This window comes from Cuculus canorus, chromosome 12, assembly GCF_017976375.1.
Source record: "Cuculus canorus isolate bCucCan1 chromosome 12, bCucCan1.pri, whole genome shotgun sequence".
NCBI classification, from domain to species: Eukaryota; Metazoa; Chordata; class Aves; order Cuculiformes; family Cuculidae; genus Cuculus; species Cuculus canorus.
Genome location: NC_071412.1, coordinates 2,814,548 through 2,831,932, shown reverse-complemented (window position 1 = coordinate 2,831,932; position 17,385 = coordinate 2,814,548). Strand labels below are relative to the sequence as shown.

At 36.1% G+C, this 17,385-nt stretch overlaps 1 protein-coding gene across 5 annotated transcripts in view; it reads right to left on the bottom strand.

Moving 5' to 3' along the window:
• The window catches only part of WDR72 (WD repeat domain 72), a 129,925-nt gene that overhangs the window by 33,243 nt on the left and 79,297 nt on the right, over positions 1 to 17,385 (bottom strand). For all 5 annotated transcript variants that reach the window (XR_008451933.1, XM_054078127.1, XM_054078129.1 and 2 more), the window contains one exon: positions 12,038 to 12,149. Coding sequence is in view for 4 of the 5 variants with exons in the window: in XM_054078127.1 (XP_053934102.1) it covers positions 12,038 to 12,149 (112 nt within the window). In the remaining variant the exon portion in view is untranslated. The remainder of the gene's footprint in view (positions 1 to 12,037; positions 12,150 to 17,385) is intronic.

The following is a 17,385-nucleotide window of genomic DNA, read 5'->3' as shown; positions in this document are numbered from 1 at the left end:
AACATGGCCAACTTGATGTATAAGTGAAGTGTCCAGGAAAGATATTCCCTAGGATCCTTTGAAGATTAATTTATACCCTTGAAATGTGCACCAATCACAAAATGAAAAAATATGTCAAGATATTTTTCTTCTGAACAAAAAAAGCACTGCAGTGGTAACGGCTATTAATTTATTTTTGGCAGTTTTAGCCACCAGAACTCAATAAACAAGGTTCTTAAAGGTTTTTGTTTTGTTGCAAGGCTTTTACTGCTTGCGTCCTTAAAGCACCAGCACCGAACGCTATAACAATATCTTTTATAAGAGGGACAGCTCCCCCTCACATCCTATTCTAAAATCTCATATATAATTGCAAATATCATACAAGGACAGCTGCAAAAACACTGCAAAATCTTCATTTTGTATTATTATATTGCTATCTAATGGATCTATAAATACCATAAAAATTAAATTTATTAATAAAAAATTAAAATCTCTATTTCTAAGGTGGAAAATAGGCTGTAAAATAGCTGACTGCTGTTCCAAAAATTATCAATCTCGTTTCTTCATAAAGTGGATTATGCTCACCATCTTATTCAGTCATAAGTTTAGGAAAAAAAAACATCCACGTCACACAAGTGAGGTCCAAGCTGCGACACCAGCTTTGGTAGGACTTGAGGGGGGCAGGTAGTGGGGGAAAAGGGCAGTATTATTTCAGAGTAACCCTACCCCTCAAATCTGCTTGAGGTGCAGAACACAAATGGTGAAAGGCACACATTAAGAGCTACAGTCAAAGAGTGAAAAAGAACACTGCCTTATAATATGGCAGCTATACCAGAGCATAACTAAAACCGTGCATTTGCACTGACCATTCAAGACCCTTCACAAAAATAATTTTGTCACAGGCTGAGGGAAAATACTCCCTTATAAGTCATGGAACATAGAGAAATTGTTTTGCAAATATTGCTGCTCCATACAACTATCACGAGGACTTTGGAAACAATGGTTCTCTCTGCCCTGTCAGCCTATTCTGGTTTTGTGACACGCCTTGCTGTCCCCGTACATGTGAGGTCGCCATGCCAGTGCGATTGGACCTTCTACTGATGTTTAGCTTTATTTCTAGTGTATTTGTCACTGACGTGTCCTTAACCACAGATAAGTCCTATTTTCAAACATTCCTAACCACGCAACCAAACCATTACATTGCATTACAGAGAAGCACAGGTTTACACCCACGGTCTTTTTTTTTTTTCACTATTCCTTAATATAGTTTATTGCCAGCAGTGTAATTCATATAATATCCTATATATCACGTCTTGACATAGACAACAATGGTCAGAAGTGAGAGGGGCTCCTTTTGAACCTTCCAGAGGCATATACTAATGAAATAACAAATTACTTTCTGTGGGCTGAGGACAGCCTTAACCTGCTAAGATGATCTGGGACACACCTATTAGGAAGAAAGGTCTTCCTAACTTTATATAAAACCGCTACTCTTTCCTGAAAACACAAATTAAAACCAGTGCTTGCTTAACTTACATAACAATAAAAAAAAAAAATAGATTGTCTTTTCAGTCAAGACAAAGATTTATGTTCACTGTCAGCATTAAACTCTCCAGTCTGGTGAGATGCAAAACACTGACAGCGCTCCACTTCCAAATGAAAGAGAAAAGTTAGCAATACAATATGATCAGTACATAAAACTGAGCAAGCGTGCTTGATTTGTATCAGATTTTGTTACTTTCCTTTAAATTTACTTCGTAATCTTAAGGAAAAAAAAGAAAAGGAAAAAGGAAATTCAAAACTTATCCTGATATATGTGTGATACAGAAGAATACACATAGTAGCTATTAATTGTTTTTCAGAAAATACCTCCCGAATTCAGCTTTCTACTTCACCCTCTTCACGAGGCTATCTGAGCATCTTCTGGTAGTGTAGCAGGTGATGTGACTAACATCCATCACAGGAGAACAACTCAGGCACCTGGCCTTTAGGGAATCACCGATAGGTATCTTAAATGTGACACAAGTTTAATTTTTCCAGGAGTTGGGGGGAGGAATATCTTGTGCTGATACACTTCAAATTTGAGAAAAACCTTCCTCAGATGTAATAGAAAAGTTTCAGCATTCATTAAGATTTTAATTGGCACCTTTTTAAATAAGTACAGTTGAAGAACTAAAATACAATTCAGAAGCAAGACAGGATATTTGGTGGATCTAACTGTGGGCCTTAAAATAAAGCATATGCTGAAACAATAACTATGAACAAGTCATGAGAGGAGAAAATACTGAACAAAATAGCTCTTAAATTTCAGAATTTAGAAGTCACCTTGTGCTGATTAGTCTATACACGATCCAAATACAAAATACTATTTCTATTAATAGTGTTTATCTGCTTCAAAACAACAACATCTGCTTCATCTTTCTGTAAAAAGTAAAAGAGATTTTAGATTACATAAGAGACATAAAATACAAATGGATGCAACCAACACTTCTAAATATGTGTGAAGCTGCAGAAGTGCACACAGATGAACATATTTTCTGCAGCCTGAAATTCAAGAGTTCTGTTGATGTACATTCTACATAGTGATGGATATGTATGTACCTTCAACTGGTTCAATATTTTCTTGATAAGCTTGATAGGCAAGAAAGGCTTCTTTTATTTCCAATTTTTGTTTGCCAAGGCGATGTCTTAGTCTCTTATTATTAGACAGAAGCACTGTTCAGTTGTGTTGCTCTGCTGGGTGAGTGTTAGATAGACTCTCAACCTCGATACTAATAATGAAGACTTGTATAAATAATGTAGTTCTACCTTTCAGTGTGTTTTTCATTAAAAGCATAACGGAAAATTTCCATCTTACTGAAAACTATTAGCAGTAGTTTGAAATAACTTCTTCCTTTCTGCAAGGCTTTTTTTTTAAACAAACAACAGTATTAAAGTATTTAAGTTGTCTTACTGCTACATAAATATTGTGCTATTGTTTAGTTCAATATTTGAGTTGATTTAATTTTATAATTTCCTTTCACATAAGTTAGGGGATTCATGTGTTCTGAAATTTAAGGGCAGGAATATTTCAAATACAATTAGTTATAGGCTAGGTTCAGGAACCAATTCTGTACCTTCTAAAACACTAAAGAATACAAGATTCAAAATTGGGAGGTATGTAGTCACTTGCTTCACATATCCTAAAAAAAAATTAGATAAATGCTATTCCAATCACATAAAAGAAAACTAACCAAAGCATGGGAAACATCGTCCACTGCACACTGCAGAGTAGCCTGGCTTCCTGACAACCCAACACAATCCTGACAACTAAGAGCCAGAGCTAACTGCAATTCAAACCTCTCAGCAAGATTTTATTCCACAGGACAAGGAAAAGGCAGGTAACAGAGCCCAAAGACAGAAAATACTGTGAAACTCTGGAAAACCTTTTTCAAGCAGGGCAGCAGTATAATCACATAATGTGGAGAAGAAAACTCCACCTGGGGATTATCCCCTTTCCCTGAACCACTCCTTTCTCAGAAAGGTGTCCAGCTCGGCAGTTCCTCTAGAGTAGGATCTGTTTAATTCTTTCCTGACCTTTGTTTACTTGCAACATTGTGCATGAACACTAATGAGATTTTATTGGAAGAAATTAATAAAAATAGTATAAGGTGGCTGGATATTACAGAACTATATATTTTCAATATAGCCCAGAAAAATTCTAGACAGACTGTTATTCTATATATAAAGAAGGTATCCTGACATGGTGGCGTTATATACAATAGCTCTATGGGTATTAGCATAGGGCTGTTTCAGTACTAATAATGAACTACACATAGAAGTACTCCCTCCCCTCCACAGTCTGCTTTTCAGACTAATAGTAAGAACATTATTATTAATAACATTATATTAAGTAATAATAAAAAAATCTCCAGCTTTGCAAGAATTATTAGCACAATAAATTCTAGCGAAGTGTTACACTTACAACTAAAGTATCCTTTTTTCCCTGTTTTATTGACAAGCTATTGGCAAGTACAAGTGAAGAACTCAAATACTATTCTGAAGCAAGACAGGATCTAACTTGGGGCCTTAAAATAAAGTGTGTGCTGAAACAATAACTATGAACAAGGCATGAGAGGAGAACGTGTGAGTGGAAGAAGGACTAATAGAGGGAAGGAGGGAAACACCATTGAGGACTGAGAGTTATTTAACAGTGTGAACGACGGACAGGAGAGAACTTGAGCAGTTAAAGAGTCTGAGTATTGCTAAGTTAAAACAGTAGTAGAAGAACAGAACTTCAAAACATCACCCAAGCAGGGTACAAAACAATAGGTTTTGTTCTCTTTACCTTTTTGGACATTATACAGACAGAGCTGGATGAAAAGGAAGCAGGACACGCAAGAAATGAAAACATTACGTTGTAACTTACACACTTATTTTCTGTTATGTTTACAGCTCTTCCAGCTCCAAGGGAACATCAGGAGGGTTATTTAACCCATGGCTCTGTATACTAAATTAGTCATAAAAAAACAGTGTTCCACCTAAACTATAATTATATGCTCTTAGCAAGTCTGAACACTGCGTCTGTCTGAGAGCAACGATATAGGCCAGGAGAAATTCAGAACAGGAAAGCAAGATGTGACAAAAAAACCTGTAGAAGACAGAGGAGACTGCTTGCTCCAAAAAAAGGTGGAGATGCTGCTTTAAACGTGGAGTACTTGCAGTTTCTTTACACTTGTTATTTTGAAGCCCCTACTCAGAACCAGCTTTCAAATCTTCGAAAGATTTGTGCTGCACTTTGCCTGTACCAAACAGACTTTTAAATAGACAGTAGAGACTAAAAATTAACTATTGATAATTTTGTGTCTGTATTAACAGTCCTGCAAAAGAAAGCATTTCCTTTTAAAGATCTAAACAGAAGGTATAATAGAGATTCTTCCCATTCCGTAAACAAGCAAAAAAACAACACAGAAAACAAAATTGTCGAAACTATATTGTGCTTTGAATTTAGAATACATGTAATCCTTACTGCCTCCTTGACCAGCGAATCCTATCCTTCCTAATGTTTTGGAGGAGTCCGAGATGGCGCCTGTACAATTTGATTTTGTGTAAAAATACACACCAAATCTGATTTCTGTTACATTAAGGAGTTCTCTGTTAAAATATACGACGCATGGAATGAAATAAGCTGTAGTTCTAGAACGAGTCTTTAAGCTTACTTCCTTTACTACTTGACCACTAATATTAAAGACTACTGGATCATAATACAGTTTTAATTGGATATGTAGGATATGATACAGTGGTATAGTTAAACCGCAGGTTAGATGCAAAAAATATAACATTGATTTGTATTCTTTTACTGGAAATATTTGTAACATGAAACCAGGATATAATACTCTCATTTTTAATGCATATTCAGTACAGAGGAAAGCTACCGCTGTGACCAGCTTATACTCAAAGTCCATTCATCATATAAATGCTAGATTAATTGGTTTGCTGTTTCACAGACTAAAATGAGATTACAGATGAATCTAATTCTCATTAATAGTGATGAAATGTTGATTATACAATCATTTCTTACACTGTTTATTGCTAATGCACACACACACAAAACTGGCCTGACAAAGAATTTTTAAAAAGAGCCTGAAGTAAGTCTAATAGCTTAATGAATTTTGTTACATGCATGAACTTGTCCGAGAGCACAAAACTTCAATTCCATCTAAAAAACTTTCTGTTCTTATTGGCTGAAATGTCTCCACTAAGAAGAACAGAGGGGGCAGAAAAAGGAAATTACATTTTGCAGATAATTTTTAACATTCTTGTTTCTTGGAAAAAAAGGGGGAAGTAGAAGATGGGAATATAAAGGAATAAAAGAGCTTGAAAGAATCCAGGCAGAAGATGCAACATGTAAAAGGAGAAGAGAGAGAAACTGGAAAAATGTGAGAGTTGCCAGAGAGGAAGACATCAACAAATGAAAGTCAAACCAGTACTGCAAGAAAATATGATTGAAGTGTTTGGTTCAGATGTTGCTCTAGAACTAACGCTAAAGTTTGGAAATATTTCAAAGCACAGACACTGCATAGGAAGAGGGACAGTTCTGATCAATTTAATTTGAAATGCTACATTTTAATCACGGATACTGTGAAGCTCAGAAGAGCATTTCAGTTTGTGCACTTGGGAGGATCCATACATGAAAAGAATTCCTGAAGCATAAAGACTTCTTCACATGAACATTCTCACTCGTTTTTACCAAAATCTATACTTGACTCATCAAAACAATGGCCCGAGTCAGATTTCAATTTATATGAGCAGGACTCTACTTTGACCCAACCAGATCAGCTCTCACTATATTTTGGAAACAGAATTTTGATATAATGTAGAAACGTTGTTCTTGAAAATAATTTAGGGTAGGTTTGTGCAAATGTAATTTCATCACTACTAAGGGATGCAATCCATTAGTCCTGTTGCACTTACTTTTTGACCAGTGGAAGCATAAGCTCTGGAGACATACTGTAGACCCTCCATACACTAAATTGAAGATACTTAATACCCCTGAAAAATTCGACTGAGAATTCTGAGAAAGCAGCAGGAAGTACTACTGGTTCCTCTACAGCAATAAAATCTTTAAACAGTCTGCATAGGGTGCATCACCTTAGGTTCCTTCAAATATGTAGATATTAAAAAACCAGAAATCAGTAAGCTTTGTGAGTATAAACAAATAGGTTATAAACCTAAGAGAAACCCTTTGCTTGCTTTCCTTTACAATATCTGTCATGATGAAAGATGTTTCTTATTGTCTTTGGTTTTCTTGCAGACAACTGAATTGTCTTTCACGCGATTTGAATGTACTAAAAAAAGGAGCATTTTCTCTCACGTCTGAAACTCATGTTGCTGAGCTACGTGGATTTTTACCTGTTATGTATTTAATGTTCTGTTTTCTACATTTCTTTCATTTCAAAATCACGTACAGTGTAAGAATTTCCTCATTTTTTTGTTCCAACTAATCTCACTAACCATTATCATACCAGAAGTGTGATCAAATTCTATTCTTGATTTTTAAAATCAGCTGTTTCCTGACTCTGTTTTCCATTGGAAAACTGGTAATCCTTAGTACACATTCACATTGCCATGCTTCTCTTATAATTTTTTTCTTCTCCATTTTCCTAGACTTTTTTTACCTCTGGTTTCTTTGTATCCCATTTTCCTTTTTAGCCTTTTCTTCTTTTGTTTAACAGAAATCCTTCCGTGAGGTTGCTGTTCCTCATCCCAGCCCATTTCTAGGACTCAAGCATATTCTGTCTGGACACCTTTTTCCAGACTTTGCTCGATTACTCGATTCACTTTGGATATGGAACCGAGCCACAGTGAGGCAAACAAGTTCAAAGACTGAGTACATCACATACATCACAAAGCCCAAATCCAAACTTGGAAAGCATAAGGACGTAAAGACAGATGTACTTTTATGTTAGCAAAAAGCAGAAATTGATTCCTCAGATGCTGATCAAGTTTTCTAGGCATGTAGTATTTTACCAGAACACAAACAATACAAATTACATTAACGTAGTTACAGCAAATAAGAGTATCAATGAATTTTACACCCCTAAAAGTCATTTCCCCAGCAATCGGGGAACCAAGTATAGGCTTTCATTGAAATCCTGTGTAATCTCTGTGATATCAACAGTTAAGTAGACTCAGGATCAGGATTTTCTTTTGTGTCTTTTCTGTCTGTTTAAATACAGAGTCAGAATTTATATTTGGACTAAAATGAAAAGGCAGTAGATTGTAACAAGATGACAGTATGAAAGAAAACATCAGAGAAAGAACAACCCTTCTCCTTATCTGCTCTTCCCGGACAAAACCATCAGACTTTGCAGGCAGGGAAGGAGATTCATTTGCTATAAAGAAAGACAGAGTCACAGAATGACTTCCTAAGAGTTGACATAAAAAAGTTGTCTGCAACTGGACGGATTTCTGAAACCCAGACAATAGAAGGGTTTGAAATCCTCTGCTGCAGGTCACTACACTTTTCTAGTGAACAGAAGCTGTTATATCCCACCTTTCATTGATTTACCATTACTGAATGGATTCCTCATTTTAACAAAACATATTGTTATATTCTAGATAAGTCTCTGACAATTCTTTCCACTAACCCATGGAATTCAACTGCCACCATTAATTTCACTCTGGTATTTATCAGCAGGAGCTTTTTCCCTGCAAGAACCAATTTATTTAATTGAATAGTTTACAGAGCTCCAAAACCACATACCAAAGATGAGGTTATAGCTAATAGCTTTCAAATACACTTAAAAGCTTGAATCATTAGCTGTTTCTTAAACTAGGAATTTTTAAGTGCAAGCCAAAATTTATTGCAAGCTAGACTTAGCGGTGTGATTTTTCACAAGTAGATTTTTCACAACCTAAGAGGCAATTAAAATAATATTCCTTATTTAGGAATAAAGGCTGTACTTCATGCTTTTCTTTCACTCTTCCAGTTTTTGGCATTCCTGGAATATGACATACATTGATTCTTCAATTTAATAGCTGAGCATGAATATCCGAAACAATCGAATATCCTAAACAGTTGAATATCCTCACAATTTTCTTAAAAGGTGAATAAATCCTGTTCTTAATATTTTACAAAAGATTTCGCCACAGAATTCCACACAATGCAAATGCTATAGATGCTGCTTCAGATAAGAGAGATTTGGCTCCCTATGCATTAGAGGAAATAAGCATCCAAGGACAGCACGTGGGAAGCTGCTCCAGTACAGTAGCTAAAAGGAGACCACAGTTCTACAGATGCCACACATCAGGAGGTGAGAGAATCGCATTTCTAACTCTTACCTTTGCAAATATTGAGATATTCCTATGAAAACCAAAACAATTTCTCTAGATGACTCAGTGCAGAATGCCCTGAGGATAAGCAATGAATTAATGTTGAGCGAGATATGGGTTCAAATCAACTACAGGATGGACTATGCAATTGCTTTGCATCCAGTGACTGGGCTATCGAATAACAAGTGTTATTAGCACCATGTTCCCCCGATCAAAGAAACTCTGCACGTGGCTGTATGGACTAGATATGTATGTCACAAGATCAAATACTAAAAATGAAAAATGAGTGAATAATATCATCAAACGTCATTCCTCTCATGTAAATAGAAGTGGATAAATAGAGTGCCAAGATTTTAAAATTGCTGCCTTTGATTTAATGTGGCAGTGGAAAAAAAATACCACAACCTGCTAAATGGTAACATTAACCAGGGATTATCAGCGTTCAGGAAAAAAGCAAGAAGGGTAGAATGCAATGTACTTTTCCAGGATTATGATTTATTAAAAAAGAATTAGGGAAAACCTCAGCTTCTTTGAAGAACTGAAGCAAAGCTTGGAGAAATCAATGGTAAGATTGCTATCAATATGTTTGGAATAGGTCCAAAATGATTATCTCCGACATCAACATAAAGAAATTGCAACTGTTTGCATTTATATTTCCTTTTAGCAACAACAGGAGAACGCATTAGGACAGAACACAGTTAACCCTTTGCCCGGCATGCCTTACAGGAGTAGTTTTTTTTTAATTAATTATCTTTGTATCTAAAAATATATATTATAGGTTACCTTTGGGTTTTTTTTTTTTTATTTCTTTATTCAATTAACAAATGCTTCTGTCTGGGTGGAACCACAGAGAAAAATATAGCACTTTAAATTATTCATCAAGTGAAGCTGCTGTCTAAATGCTATCACCCTTAGCCATGAAGTAAGGATACAGGAGCTTCCTTAGGAGTGAGGAGTTTTCTGAAGAAGCAACTATGTAATATACTATAAACTTTAAAGATAAGAAACACTGAAGGTAAAATTCTAAAAGTTCTGTTTGTTTTTTAAAGAAAACTGCTATTGATATCTGTGGAAATTTGTTGAGTTAAACCAGGTTAAATATCTCAGATCAAATCTATGAATTCCAATTACACAAAAATGCAATACAATACAATGATGACGGCAGCCAAGACTCAGACACTTTTACTTTGGGTCAGAGTGCATGATCCCAGCTTTGAATTATGACTTAAATACCTGAAACAATATTTAACCTTTATGTCGATGTCGCACAAGATGACAACTACTGTACAACCCATAAATACTGAGTATTTAATGAGATATGAGACGACATACCTATCAGATGAAAGACTAAAACTAGATATAGTTACTTGTCTAAGTAATTACATTCGTTTGGGACTTAGTCCTAGATGGGTTTTTAATTTCTGCATATCATTACACGCCACAGATAGTTTTACTCTTCAACATATTAGAAATCATGAAAGAATTGTTTTATTCTGAAAAAAACCTATCAAGTCCTACAGTGCCTATCAGAAAACCACACAAACCAAAACAAGAATATTTGTGCTATTTACTATGATATAGTGCAACAAGGTAAAATATGAATGGACATGAGAGCGAAAAGAAAGCTAATATGATATTAAATACTCCCACATCTCTTTCCTAGTCTTCTTGTATGATTTTTGTTTATTCCAGAATACACAAATTTGCGGAACAATCATATGTCAAAAAATCGACTCTACAGGACATATTTATGTAGTTCAGATCATAAAGCATAAAACGAAGCCCTAACCAATATAAATGCACACGAACACTGTGCTCATTCTAGCCAAGCAATTTTCTAGTTGTTTGTTGAATAATCTTGAAATAATAGAGTTAGGAACAAAATGATGGTAAAAATCTTTTACTAGACGTAGAAACAACCAAATCCCCCGTTCAGAGTGGAAAGCTCAAGTAATTAATAACTTGTGTGAGGCTTAATACTTAAATAGAATCAAACAACAATTGACTACTAGACTCTTGTAATCATTCCTGCATCTTAACATAGAAGAAAAGTTTTTTAATCTAGTATAGATGGTTTGGAAACAAACCCAAGGACCTAAACACATCTGGAGTTTGCAGATACCTGTAATTGCGGCTTCCAGTTAGTCTCATTTTTGTTGTAACCCATGACAAAAAACATACTGAAAAACAGCCTGAAACTTGAAGAAATTTGATTCCAAATCCATATCTGAGCTTCACAGCTCTTTTAGTTACAAAGCACCTTGTCCCAAGTCACATGAAAATAAAATGATTCAAAGCAATTTTCAATGTAAGGAAACTATAAACTTTTACATGATAATTATTCAAAGTGTTTGAGTTTCACCATATTCCAATAGTGCAAATTATAGAGACACCATTTTGTTCCATGGCCTGAAGCAAGTATAACTGATCATTTTTAGTATCCTGGAACAAGCAGATCGGTAACAAATTTTCATGACAGACACACACACACTCAATGAGATTATAAATTAGTTTCCCAAGAGAAGACTCACTAATAAGATTGGATCTAAAATTTAGGTCACTTCATTTTAAGACTCAGCTAATGGGCTAAAAAAAATGAGTATAACTTCATAACATAAATTCAGGTTCAATCTTTTTTACCATAAACATTAGCACCATTGTAAAGTTCCAAAGAGTAAGCTTCTTGTAAAATTAAATGATCTAATTGTAAAATGCATTTGATATCTCCTTGCAGGGAGGTTATTTCTAAAAGAAAAATAAAATATTCTGTATTCCATTATGAAGTTATAAAATCTAAGCAATTAATTTTTAGTGCTGTATAATTTCTGATGTCATTGAAAAGATAAATTTGTAAAACTTCTTTCCAATATGATTTACTGATTCTATTTCAAACACACTGCTTCCTTTATTTCCCAATATATTTACAATTCCAGAACTGTCATACAACCAAAGAAACTTTATATTTTCTTCCTTAATGTTCAGAGACAATGAGAGAGTGAAAGTCTTTTAACTCCCTGACAACCATAGAAGAAAACTCATAACTCGATAAAGTCTGAAACAGGGCATTTGGCTTGTCTTACACAGAAGTAACGTATTATGAATTCATTCTCCTAACTTGTCCTGAGTACTAGAGCAAATTCTTTTAAAAGAATATACCGATAAATTTGCCGTCTACAAGATAAAGAATCATTTTCAACGAATTGCAGAGCCCTCTCTTCAGACTTGGGAAGTGATGACAACTTACCATTTCCATTCTCTGCTATGGCCAATGGCTCTCTGCAGATTGCAGTCTTTCCCAAGGTTTTCATAGTCCTTTGAACTTCAGCCAGCAGCACTGCTTGCATTGCCTCAAAAATCTGTCACAAATGCAAATTATTATTAGATGACATCGGTAGTTCAACTATTTATCTAAGCATCTGACAATTTTAAAAAATCACAGCAAAATTTCAAGACTATTCCATTGAAGGTCATTAGAAAGTCAAAACTTATTGGTGTCTTTCAGACAGTGGGTTTCTACATACATACTGAGAAATGTTAACTGGATAACAATAAAATGGTGCAAGTTCTCAGTTGCAACTGCTTTCCACTAATTAAACATTCATTTTTTTTCATCTCAAAACTAGAATCAGTCATACACTGCCTCCTTGATTTCAAGGGGTCATAACAATGTACGTTAGCAAAGCACATGGTACTAACAGCTAATATGAAATATCACAGAATGGTTTGAGGTGGAAGGGACCTTAAAGATCATCTAATTCCAATCCCCCGCCATGGGCAGGGACACCTCCCACTGGCTCAGGCTGCCCAAGGCCCATCCAACCTGGCCTGGAACACCTCCAGGGATGGGGCAGCCACCGCTTTCCCTGGACAACCTGGGCCAGGGCCTCACCACCCTCATGGTGAAGAAATTCCTTCTTCATATCTTCTTTTTTTTTTTTCTATGATGTGTGAAAAAATGCACTCATAGAGTGAATGATGACCTTGTATTTTGACTTTTTTAGCATTTTTGGTATCTAGCCTCTCTCTGAAAAGGTTAAATAATGTTTTGTTATTAGTAGTGATCCTCTGTTCCTCTAGCTTAAACTCCTCTTATCCAAAAGGAACATCTGCTGGAATTATGAACAGACTATCAATGGTCCTTATCATAGCTTATGCATCACATGCAGATATTAAGACAACGCAGTTTGGAGACTGTATGACAGTAACTACTTTCCTGCTCTTTAGCAGAGAAAACCCAGGAGACGAAAGATATTTTAAAGACCTAAGATGTTTATAAAAGCACAGGAAGACCTTGGACCCAAATTTTGCAATCCTCACTGAGTCTAAATTTCAGCATGGTGCAGAATGGCAGCATGCATATCTTCTCTTCATTTGGTATTTCCTTCAGAAAAGAAATACAATTTTCCCCCCTCAGGAAGGTGTTCATTCCCAAGTACAAGAATACAAGAAATTTCCTGAAAGACAGAGAGAATCTAAAGTTTCCAGGACAGCGTACTCCACCTCCACTTAAATATTAATTTAAATTGAATATGAAAATTTTAAGTTTGTATGATATTTATATCACAGACCATCTATTAAAAATTACTTAAGTTTAATGTGAACTGAAGTGGATATGCAGGCTCCCTCAAACCGCCGGAAAGAGGGACACTTTCATCTCACTAATGAAGTACAGTGAATTCGTGGGCCGTCCTCAATCACATTTCTAGCTGCCCTTGTAAATTCAAATCATTAAAGAGAACAAAGGCTGTAGGTGTCCTTTGTGACAAAATCCTTTATTGTAGACAAGTATACCATAGTCAGGTCCACAGCGTGAAAGTTCACAGCAAGTGAACCCGGCCCTATGTGTTTTGACATAGCACAAACCTTCATCTTGTTATAGCTACACTTTATTTTACAGAAGAAACCAAAGGCAGTTTCCAATTCCTCAAATCTATACAACCACGAGCTTAGGGAATAAGGATCCTGACTTTAGAGCAGCCTCTTACAATATATCTACAATAATTAAGAAAGGAAAGGAAATGCAGACATGTTGTTGTTGTCCTGGGAAAATTTTTGACAAAAAAAAAAACTTAGAGAGGTCCACAAAAGAATTGCACGCATTATGTGTTTTTCATGGTGTTCTGATCTGCTAAGAAGCTGCCGCTAATGTGGATCAAATATTCATTTCCTGTGCCACTGCTGCATATGTCAGCTAGAGAGCATTTGTAACACGTAATCTCCTCATAAACAAAATCTCCTCTTCACCTTAAAACAAAATTAAAACCTGTAGCAAATGGCACAAGTTTTTGTGGAGGTACCTGTGCATCTCTGCTGGCCACTTGTCTATTACTTTGTTGAATATGCATTTCCACCGTGCTCAGCGTGGATTCACATTCTGTTTTGTCCTCGCACTGCATCTTCCCCAAGAATTCATACACCTCATCTATCATTATCACCAGGCTGAAAAATGTCCAAAAGCTTTGTCTGTTTCTAACACAAAACAAGTCTACATAAGCGCCTTTCATTTTCTGACAGTCTCCATGTTATCTTCAGTGTCCTTCTGGATTAAACACACACTGGATACATCTTGTTGGCTACTAATATATGTGTTCGTTGGTTTTAATCCATAATTGTAAACATTGGCTGCTTTTTAATTAAGATTGTGAAATATGACAGAAATTATGCTGCTTCTATGCCTAAGAAACTATAAATAACATATGTCTGACTATAAATACAGGTATTAAGGTGTGAGTGAAAGGTAATTGTTTGACTGTGCAGCATCAATACCAGAGAGCAATTAAAAAAGGCAAGTGAACAAAACTTGAGGCAATCTGTACTGTTACAGCTATACTAAGTTATACTGCCTTTCCTTTCTACAGTTTATCAATTACTTCCAAGGATTACTATTCTCTTTATAATGAGTGGGTCTAATGAGAGAAGTCAATAGACACCACGCGTGGTTATTGCTCAGGCCATACAGGGCAAAGCCTTGAAGAAACTGCCTCCCGGATGCTTCCATAACACAGTCATATCAGGGAGAAAAAAAATACAGATTATTTTAAACAAAAATATTGTATCATTGTATTATTCAGCCTGCTTTCCTCAACTCCTGAATATCAAGTGTCAGGAGAGTTGACCAGACACTTACACTGAAGTCAGATGAATTGAGGTAGGGTAAAATGCTGTGAAAACAAACGCATTCAGAGCTTGTTGGAGAAATTACTGTCAATTTGGGCATCAGTACAGAAGGTACTAGCTTATCAGAACAACTCTCTGCAATGGCCTTAACATGAAAGTAAAGTCCTTTGCAATATATCTCAGATTCATCCCACCTACTCTTAGATATTAATGGCAATGAAGTAACTGAAAGGAAAAAATATATACAAGCACACTACAGGAATCAATGGAAAGAGATAAGAAAGTCCCGAGATGATTCATTCCTCCTGAAATCTTAGCAGTCCATCCGCAGTGTCTATCTTTTTCCACTGGTGAAAGAGAGCCATAAATAAACTGCATTCCTCATGCAGATGATTATGTGAGAGATCTAAATATGCATCAACGGTTTTCCTAAGGGCAGACTGTGCTAAGTAGCTATTTGATAACAGAGGATCCACATTTTCTTGTACAGAAAAGCAGTTCTGCAACATCAGGGTGACAATAGATTTCCAAATCAGGACCTAAATGTGGTACACTGAACCTGTATAAACCGTATTTCTGATGATGCTCCAAAATTAATACAAGTCCTAACAAGGTTTTATTACTTACTACTTTAGTGGGAGGTGTCCCTGCCCATGGCAAGGGGGGGTGGAACTGGATGATCTCTAAGGTCCCTTCCAACGCAAACTATTCTGTGATTCTACTTGGTTACTATACAACAGGATCATTTCAAGCCTCGAGTTGACTCTTGTCCAGGTAACTCAGAGTTAGGACAAACAGATGGATAACTCCCACTGATTGTGGAGGCTTCAGTAATTAATCTAATAAAGCTCAGTTATTTCTATACAGGTCTGTCACAGCGCAGACACCCGGCACTGCCGTACATAACAGAAAGGCAAGCTGCTGGAGCCCCACAGATGATGGGCAACCTGCGAGTACGACAGCCTGCCTGTGCGTTGTCATGTAACTGAAACCTCTGCCCGCAGATGAGAAGACTGCAAACATAACATTTTGTTAGTAGAACTACTGACCTATGAAAGTTTGGCACAAAACTCACTGCCACGTTTAGTATTGAGCTTCTTTGCTGAGATGAGCACTGAAAACAGAAGGGTGGCTATGGAGACAGTGTCGTTTGCTCTGCTTCACAAATGACTGTCCAGCTCAGGGAATAAGATATATTGTAGAAGGAAGCTTGTTTGGTCTATAACTGCTTTGTGACATGATAAAGGACTTCAGGAAAGTCAGCCTAACAAGAACTAACTTCACTCAATGAGATTTAAAAAGATCTTACAGCAGGAAAAAAAAAAAAGGAAGTGAATTATTTCATATTGCATTTTCCCTTTTGAAATGCCTGAATAAAGGCACAGGAAGAAAGCATTTCAACATCTATCATTTGAAGACTAAGAAGTAAGAAGAGCAAGGAAATAATTGTCAAAGAAGTCCTTCTAATGGCAAAAATATTCTTATATCAGCTACAGTCAGCAACGGGTAAATGTTTTTGATGGCACCACAGATGGACTGTTTTGATAACTTTTTAAATTAAGACTTTTAAGTTCACCCTTTCAGCCAAAATGCCGCAGTAAGATATTATTATTATTATTATTATTTTAAGCAAGCTAAAATACAACCAAACACTTATCCCTGATGTAATGAGATATAGGGTATTTTAAATATAGAGTGAACAAAATTAAGGGCAGAAATGCCACCATTGTTTCCTCATATTAAATGGCTGGTTTTTGGGTTTTTTTTAAATATCTCCATGAAAAGATAAGCACAATGAAGTAGTTTTTGGGTGAGATGGGAGTGTGGGAGCAAGTAATTATAATTTATCTGAAAGAACAGCAAAATGCATGAAGTCAATCTTTCCTTTAAAATCATCTGGGGAAAAATAATCCTAGAAAAATATTTTTAAAACATGTATTTTTTAAATTTAATACAGAAAAATACCTCCCTCAGTCCTTCAAAAAATCAGTAGACAATATGATTTACAGTAGGTTTTTTCAGTTTCTTGGTTTGCACAGAATCTGCTACATTACTGTAAGGAGATGAGGAATCAACCAATCAAGTCCTTCAGGGTTCTCCACTGAAGACAGCAAAAAAAAAAAAACCAAAAAAGATTTTAAAAGCAAGGTAACTAGTGATATTTTGGGTAAATCTACAAGAAGGGTTGCAGGGAGGATCCGGGGAACTACAGGCCTGTCAGTCTGACCTCAGTCCCGGAGAAAGTCATGGAACAGGTAATCTTGAGTGCTATCATACAGCACATGCAAGAGAACCGGGTGATCAGGCCCAGTCAACATGGGTTCACGAAAGGCAGATCTTGCCACACTAACCTGATCGCCTTCTATGACAAAGTGACTCAACTACTGGGTGGGGGAAAGGCTGTGGATGGAGTCTGCTGGGACTTCAGTAAAGTCTTTGACAGTTTCTCACAGCATTCTGCTTCAGAAACTGTCA